Source organism: Eulemur rufifrons, chromosome 1 (assembly GCF_041146395.1).
Source record: "Eulemur rufifrons isolate Redbay chromosome 1, OSU_ERuf_1, whole genome shotgun sequence".
Classification (NCBI taxonomy): Eukaryota; Metazoa; Chordata; class Mammalia; order Primates; family Lemuridae; genus Eulemur; species Eulemur rufifrons.
The window spans coordinates 17909551-17918053 of NC_090983.1; the positions used below are offsets into that span (position 1 = coordinate 17909551).

Sequence of the window (8503 nt, forward strand, 5' to 3'; positions counted from 1 at the left end):
CCAGGGTGACACTCCCCTCCAGATCTGCTCCATGTCAAGATGTGTCAGCGCACCCTCTCTCAGGGGTGGTCTGTTTGCACCAACTAATTGCCTGTCTGGGCCGGAATCTCCCTTGCTCCACACGTCTGTCTTTAGGTTCTTTCTGTAGTGGGTCCACCTGCCTCTCCCTTTCTGAGATATGGAGTGAGATAACCATGAACAGCCTTTATTCGGTCAGGGAGGAGTCAGATGGGGCAGGGTCTCTGACCCAGAGGCATGGGGACCTGTGGAGACAGGCGTGGCTGAGTTGGATGGATGCCCTGGTAGGGTCAGCAGAGGCCCTTCCCCTAGTTCAAGTCCAGGTCAACACTGCTTTGGCTGCTGGTGTGGTAGGCAGTGCTGGGGCCGGGCCTGCCCCGGGAGGCCCTTCCCCGTAGCCCCTGCAGGCACCTTTGTGCAGCCGCCCTCCAGGGGGCTGTGTAGCGCTGATCACCCAGCCCCATGGCCACAGGCACGGCTGCCGCACTGGCACTGCCCAGTGACAGGAGGGACAACAGCGTTCCAGGCCCCAGCGGTGGGCGCTGCTCATAGGCCAGGACCGAGAGGAGCAGGGTGGCCACGTAGGGCCCCCAGCACAGCCCGAAGAGCAGTGTGGCTCCCGCCTGTGCCCTTGCCTGCTTCCAGGTGAGGGCCCGGGCCAGGGCTGAAGGCTCATCGCGGTACACTGCCCGCTCCAGCCGGCGGATGTCCTGCAGCTGGCGATGGGCGGCGACCAGCACGCAGGCAGAGAGGAGGGCGGCAGCACCCACGGCGGGCAGCAGGAGCCCATAGGTTTCAAGGTAGAGGTAGGGGGCTGGGAAGACAGCCTGGGAGCTGCAGTTGGTGCCAGGGGTCCAGTGGTTCCACCCCAGAGCAGGCAGGCTGGCAAAGGACAGGGGGCCGGCCCAGGTGAGGAGCAGGGCCAGCCGTGTGCTCCCAGGGGGCCGGAGTGGCCATAGCACTGCCATGTAGCGCTCCCCGTGCACCAGCAGAAGGTTGGCGAGCAGGGAGAGGAAGGAGAAGTTGGGAGCCAAGTAGAGGAAGAGGCAGGACCAGTAACCGCGGCGGCTCTGGCTCCACAGCCCTGGCAGCATGGGCAGCGCCAGCCCTGTGAGCAGCCCAGCCAGCAGCAGGCTTAGGAAGAAGCAGCCAGCAGGTGGGCTGCGCAGACGGTGGTCACAGGCGATGCCCACGGCCAGGAGCAGGTTGGCAACAACGATGAGGCTTGCCAGGGCCAGGGACAGCCCCAGGGCCCCGTTGGGAACAGGGCTGGGCCACTCCTCGGTGCTGTTGGCTGTCATCTTGGGCCTGGGGATGGAGCGGGCCTGGTGCAGCAGCCAGCATGCCTGCATGGAGGATGGGGCGCCAGAGTTAGGTTGGGGTGCAGGTTGCTGTCCTGGTGGGGACTGCACGTGAATCCAGAGGGTGTAGATCCACGGGCTGGGGGCCATATCCTATGTGCTGATACATATGATTTTTCAATTCATTGCCAATTAAAAATTTATATAAAATTCATATTATATTTTTGGTTTTTCTTGAAAAATCAGGTCTGGTAACACATCTGTATGGTAGCAGCCAGCAGAGCTTACTGGCGGTTGCCCTTGGACAGTCCCCACCGGGCCAGCTCCACCCATTTCTGCTGTCTGCCCGGCCTCCCCTGGCAGCCGTGATTCCGCCTGTGTTTAGACTGCGAGGCAGACGGCTGGGCCCGCAGCATGCAGCAGAGGAGCTGGGCATCCCGGCCTCCACCTGGGTGGCCTCTACAAATGAGAGGACAAGTCCTGCCAGTGTGCAGTGGTCTTCTAGCAAGTCATCAGGAGAGAGGCTCCTTTGAGCCAGGTCTGGGGCACAACTGGGGTGCCCTGTCCCCTGCACTCCTCCCCCCATCTGTCCTTGTAGCCCATTACAGTTCAGTGAGCAGCCTGCGGGTAGGACTTCCAGCCCATAAACTTGACTCGTCCGCTCCGCACTAGCAACAGGTCCCTTCCTGGGAACTGGAGGGAGGAGAGAAGGGGAGGGGACGCTTGGCAGTGAATGTGGAGATGCCAGCAGCAAGGAGATGACCCCCAACACCCCCAGAGCCTGAAGCTGAGCCCAGAGGACAGGGAGGAGGAGCCAGTGGGCAGGGCCTGGCCTCTCTGTGGCTCTGTCCCCGTCCTCCCCTTCACTTCGCTCCTTGGTCTCAGTCCTCCAGTGCCATGGCCCCACAGCCCTATCCTGGGGACAGGGGGAGGGGTCCTGGGTCCTGTGGGAGCTCCTGCTTCTGTCAACAGGGGAGCAGCTGCTGTTGCTAGGATTAGAGTCAATAAGGAAAGGATTCCTACTCCTCACCCGCTCCAGGTCAGAGGATCCGGGCCCCACGGCCACCCTGGGGCTGAGAGAAGATGCTTCCCTCCACTCTCAGGTTCCCCAGTGTGCTAACCCCGGCCACCAAGCCCCACCCCGCACTTCTGGGTCCCTTTCCCCTGACTTCATCCCCTGGTTCCTCTTCCTCAATGTCCCCTGTATCGTCCACTCAGGTCATCTTTCCCTCTCCAGAGGCCCTCAGTTTCTGTTCCCCTTCCTCCTTGCACCATAACCTTTATTAAACCGCATGAGACCCAGGGTCTGTTACCCCAAACCTGGCCTGAGCCAGAGCTCCCAGCTCTAGCCTGGAGTGGTTCTCTCCACCCCACCTCCACCAGGGCAGTAAGAAGGCGGGGAGCAGCCTGCCGCTGTGATTTCTCAGTGGGATGTTGGCTGTGCCACCCTCACACCCCGGAGGGGCTGGTGGCTTGGGCTGGGTGCAGTGGCCTCTCCAGAATCTAGGGCTGAGGTCTTGAGGTGTGACCCAGGAGGATGTGGGGTAGCTACTCACATGGCTTTTGGGGACAGGTGTTGCCTGCCCAGCCTCCAGCCTGGGCTTTCCTCAGTGGCCAAGAGTTGCTGCAGCCATCCCTGCAGGGCTTCGGACCATGTCTGGTGTCCTGGCTGGCCAGCGAATGGTGTCTCTGCTCTGTGGGAACAGCGGTCTGGGCCGGGCTTGCCTGGTTCCCGGAGGGATGGAGTAGCCGCAGCCAGGGCTGGGTCCTGGCCCCGCCTCTGGGGGTGGGACCTAGCACATCCTGAGCTGCAGCAACCCCTTGCCCTGACGTATCCTTCTGTATGAGTGCCTCCTGCCCCATCCCCCCACCCCTAGCCAACTGGACACATCTTGCCACCTAGGTTGTGGCTCCCCTGCCTCAGCTCAGAGCCCTCTCACCCGCTAGTGCCCAGCTAATCTGACAAATGCATTCCGGTTCATGAATAATGATGACTTAGTCTACCCCTCCCCAGTTCCTGCTTCAGCTAATACATTTACATTTATAACCTTTAAACTGGAGCTGCCAGCCAGCTGACAGCACAGCCAGCTCCACACTTCTGCCGCCTGCCACAGGTGGTGTGTGCGTTGACAGCAGCTACAGGTGGTGTGTGCGAGGACGGCAGTGGTGGGGGTTCGGGGCCTGAGGGTCTTCACTGGCCCCACCCCATCACCTGATGGGCCTTTCAGCTTACAAGGCCAGCCTCGCCTCCTGAATCCGGTCACTCCACACTTTCCTTAACTATTACTTTCTAAGTTCTGGGCTATGAGGTACAAATGGCTCTGGGATGTGACCTTCGGCAAGCTACTCCTGGCCCTCAGTTTCCGCTACGTAAAATGGGAACAAGAAAAACCACCTCTTAAGCTTGTTGTGGGGAATGCCATGGGATAACGTGTAACCGCGTACACCCCAGTGCTTGACACTCTCCTTCCCCTCCACGATGATTAAGAGGCATGAGCCAGTGTTGGAATCAGAGCTGTCCAGGATCCTATTTTTTTTTTTTTAGCTGTGTGAACTTAGGCAAATTACTGAAGTTTTCTTGCCTTAGTTTCCTCATCTGTAAAATGGGACTCATAATGTGTGATAAGGACCTGGCGCACAGCACTTGGCACACAAACACTCAGTGACAGACAGCTATTATTAACAGTATTAGGATTTCTGCCTTTTTCTCCACCTGTCCCCTCTAAGAAACACCTCTGCTGAGGAAGGCAGGTAGGGAGCCTATGAAAAGTGAGAGGGGAATGACACTTGCTCCACAGGGAAACTGAGAAAAGTAGGTACAGTGAAAGGAAGGGCAAGTTCAAGGACAGGAAGCCAAGAGGTGTGGTGCTAGGATTTCCACTTTGTATCAAGTGCAGCTTTGGGGTGAGGGGGAGGAGAGAAGCCTGGCCACACTCCCTTAAGGCTGGAAATAGGAGGGAACAGGCAGACACTATAGCAAGAAAGCTGGGGGTGAGACAATAGGGAAAATCTTCCTGGCTGAAGAGCACCAGACCAGGGAGCAAGGGGACTTCAGTACTCTCTGGAGAGACCTGGGCCTGAAGGGCTGCAGGCCTGAGGAGTCTGGCTCTGCCAGCTCTGCACAGCCAGCCAGGGGGCCTGGGGAGGTGGGACTCCCACTAGGACAAAAAGTGGGAAGAGGAAGGCGTCTATCCCTCAAACCCAGCCCCCAGGGAGCTGGTGGGGAGGATGCCCGGGGTTCCAGCACCCGGGCCCAGGACTCACACTGTCTGCTTGGGCAGAAGTCAGAGGCTCTGGGAGAGTTCAGCCTGGGGGATGGACACAAGTGGGTGTGGGCCCCTTGGATAAGGGACTGTCGGGAATAAACAGACCTTCTCATTCCCAGCCCTGGCCTCCTCCCTGCGGGACTCAGAATGTCTGTGTTTCTTCTTCACTGCCCTGTCTAAACACTGAGTGTGGAATGACGCGTGAGGGGCACAACTTAGGCGGAGGGCAGCTGGGGAGCCTGGGTTCTGTTCCCCAAGCGGCCTCATTTCCTCCTTACTGGATCATCTAGCTCCTCTCTGCTCCTTTGTCAAAGCCTTGGGGCTGACTCATCCCCTGGCGTCTCCCTTCGCCCACGGAGATGCAGTTTTCAGATGACTCTGCAGCCCGGACCCAGTTCTCTTTCTGAGGTGGAGTCTGTTTCAGGGTGGCCAATCCAGACTGGCACAGAATCCTCCTGGGCCTCCTCTGTCCACTTCCATTCTCGTACGTATTTGAATTTCTCTCTGCTGACCCGAGACGTTTGGGGCTGGGTGGGTGTGACACTCAAGGGCTACTGACCCTAGGCCGGGGGAGACAGGGCTTTCTGGACCCTGGTTAGCCTCCCTGCACCACTGTGCAGTTCTCTCCATTCCCCATAGGCAAAGGGCAGATGAACCCTTCAGAGCCTCTGAAGGGCTCTGGACACAAACCTGGTTTCGGGAAGCCCTAAGTCATCTGTATGGGCAGAAGAAACTGTGTCTTCCTGTTAGGTCTAAACTGCCAGATTCTTCAGCTCTGGGATGGCTGTCTGGGTCAGATACTGACCCTAGGAGCCACGGAAATTGCAGTGCTTTTTAGCAATCCCCATAAGGGGGCAGCACTGCTCGAACCCCAAGTCACCACCATAGTAGACCCAGGTCCTGGCTTAGGCCTGAGTAGCTGTTGGGTCAAGGGCTCCTCAGCACTACTCCCAATGAGAATGCGGGACCGAATGGCAACTCTACCTACCAGCTCCTGTGAGAAGGCTGATGCGGCAGCTAGGGCCACTTCCTTTCCTTGGTTTCCACCCCCAACCCTGACCCCGTCCTTCCGCTTCCTGCCTGCCAAGCTCCTTGTTCTTAGCTTGCCCAGGTCCCAGTTTGATCCAGACATGGAGACTCCCATCACCTGTTCCCCCGCAGTAAGGGCCATCCAAGAAGGGGAAAATACAAAATGCCAATCATCTTAGGGAAGGCCTGGGGAACCCCAAGAACAAAATGAGGCTGGGCTTATGTTGGACCTTGCTTTTGCAGTAGCCCTGTCACTTCTGATCCTCTCGAGTGTATAAAGGGAACAAGGATATATTAAATGGCATTATAAATAATTACATGCATAATACATAGGATGTGACAGGCATTTATATCTACTCTTCCTTTTAAAAATACTGTGAGGAAGATGGTGGTATGGCCAATTAAAGGTGAGGCTGTGAGGGCTCAGATTAGGAAATTTGCTTAGCTGGGCGTGGTGGTGCACACCTGCAGTCCCAGCCACTCAGGAGGCTGTAGCAGGATTGCTTGAGCCCAGGAGTTTGAGGTGCCATTGCAAATGAGTGGCAGAGCAAGACCCTGTCAAAAAAAAAAAAAAAAAATTGCTGTCACATAGCTCTTAAGTGGTAGAACCTGGATTCAAACTGAACCATCTCTAAAACATTGTTTTGTTTCTCTCCAGCTCATATCCAAGGATACCTACCCCTCCCAGGCGCGTCAGCAGCCATGGGGACTAGACCAGCCAAGCCCTCAGCATGCCCCACCCCCATCAGGACCTGAATGGAGCTACAGTGGGCCTCAGGGCCCACAAGCAGCGAGCATCTTTGAGACCAGATCCATCCATTCTAATGCCAAGTGTGTCTTGGAAACGGGGGAAGAGAAAGAACAGAATCTGGCTAGGGGTTTACCCAACATTTTTTTTTTTTTTTCCTTTTGGAGATAGGGTCTCACTCTGTCACCTGGGCTAGAGTGCAGTGGTGTGACCGTAGCTCACTGTAGCCTTGAGTTCCTGGGCTAAAGAAACTCTGCTTCAGCTTCCGGAGTAGCTGGGACTACAGGTGTGCACCACCACAGCTGGCTAATTTTTAAGATTCTTTTGCAGAGACAGGGTTCTGCTATGTTGCTCAGGCTGGTCTCAAGGGATCTTACCACTTCAGCCACCCAAAGTGCTAGGATTGTAGCTGTGAGCCACCGAGCCTGGCCTAGCATGGATTTTTAATGCTGACAGAATGTCCTGCAATTAGAAGCTTCCTTAGGATTTACTCCTGTAAAAAAATGTTTAGTGCCGTTTTGTTTCTCTCCTAACTCCACACTTTCTAAGTGACTTTGGTTTTGCCATCTACAGTACTTTGCAGAAATCTAATTCCCACTATTGGCGACAGAGTACAGTGAGTTCCAACGTATCATTTGTTTTTATTTATTTATTTTTTTTAATAGAGACAGGGTCTCACTCTTGCTCAGGCTGGTCTTGAACTCCTGACCTCAAGTGATACTCCTGCCTCAGCCTCCCAGAGTGTTGGGATTACCGGCATGAGCCACTGCACCCGGCCCCAACATGTATGTTCTAAAGTGAGCAAAAAAGCAAAGACATCTGAGCGCGGTGGTATGCCCCTGTAGTTCCAGGTACTCTGGAGGCTAAGGTGAGAGGATCGCTTGAGCACAGGAGTTTGAGTCCCACCTGGGCAACACAGTGAGACTCTGTCTCTTAAAAGTGAAAACTAGTTCTAGTCAAAATTATCCTCAAATAACTCACGGGGTGCAGAATGCACATGTCACTTTCTCTCGATATATCTAACTTAGCCAAGTTTTCCATCTACCAGAAGTAGGTGACCAGGGGTACCCCAATAACAGCCAATTAGAAATCAGAGCACCCCCAGCTCTCTAGGAGCCCATATCAGTGAAGTAAAATGAAGTCTGATGACTGAATGACCTGTGGCTTTCAGTCTTCTCCAGTGACGCACCGTTAAAGGACATTTTTACAATCCAGTCATGATGTGTGTATGTAACGAGAACACATGATTGATTTCCAAATCAATACTTACCCTTCATAGGTGTGATGCACTGATTGATCTAGTACATACTATTCCATTTCTTAAAAATGTTGGTGCCACACACAACTACATGTATGATAAAAATGCCTAGAAATACACTATACACCCTAAAGAGTGCATGTAAAACCGGTAAAATCTGCAGCATGTGGGTGGCCTATACCAACGTCAACCTCCTGGCTGTGATACTGTACTACAGTTACGTAAGATGTTACCACCCAGGGGGGAAACCAGGTGAAGGATACACAGGACCTCTCTGTGTTATTTCTTGTAACTGTATGTAAATCTATAGTTATCTCAAAATCAAAAGTTTAGGAAATAAAAATGGTGGTTATGATACAGTCAGGTGAGTTCACAAGTCATTAATGGGCATCAAACCAGACTAAAACACACATGCGGCCCTAGACGGAGACAAATTAAAAGGGAAAGCAGGAAGGCAGAAGCCATCAGGACAGCCCTCAGACCAGTTCAGGTCCTCCTAAATTCTCCTGATGAATTCCTTACTACGAGCACTTTCTGAATCAATTTTATTTCAAAGGTCAGTGTCCTGCTAGGGGACAGCATGCTCCGCTAGGTTCTGCACTGTTTGTCAGGCGAGCATCTCCCTGACAGCCAGTCTTTTGGGCTGCTGTTTAAGAAAGAGAAAATGTGACCAGTTAGTTCGCATCAGATCCACACCTAAATACTCAGCAGTGTCCTGCAGAGCCACACACACGGAGGAACACATTTTGGGAAATGCTATATGTTATCCACGATAAAGGAATAAATCAGAAAACACTTTAATTTTCCTGTCACTGGGGAGCTTCCTGGCCACTCAGGAGCAGCCAGGCAGTTTCAGGGACCAAGCTTCACAGGAAGCATGTTC

At 54.3% G+C, this 8503-nt stretch overlaps 1 protein-coding gene across 2 annotated transcripts; it reads right to left on the bottom strand.

Annotated features, from left to right (window-relative positions):
• Positions 1-203: 203 nt before the first annotated feature.
• Positions 204-2922, bottom strand: GPBAR1 (G protein-coupled bile acid receptor 1). 2 transcript variants are annotated; one of them, XM_069467222.1, is made up of 2 exons: positions 2876-2922; positions 204-1364 (listed from the first exon to the last, which is right to left on the bottom strand). In XM_069467222.1, exon 2 carries the CDS (start codon positions 1317-1319, stop codon positions 327-329), a length of 993 nt encoding a protein of 330 aa, XP_069323323.1. In that variant the 5' UTR covers positions 1320-1364; positions 2876-2922; the 3' UTR covers positions 204-326. The 2 variants fall into 2 exon arrangements, with proteins under 2 accessions (XP_069323323.1, XP_069323315.1); XM_069467214.1 differs by lacking the exon at positions 2876-2922 and having other exon boundaries at positions 204-1476.
• Positions 2923-8503: the final 5581 nt, after the last annotated feature.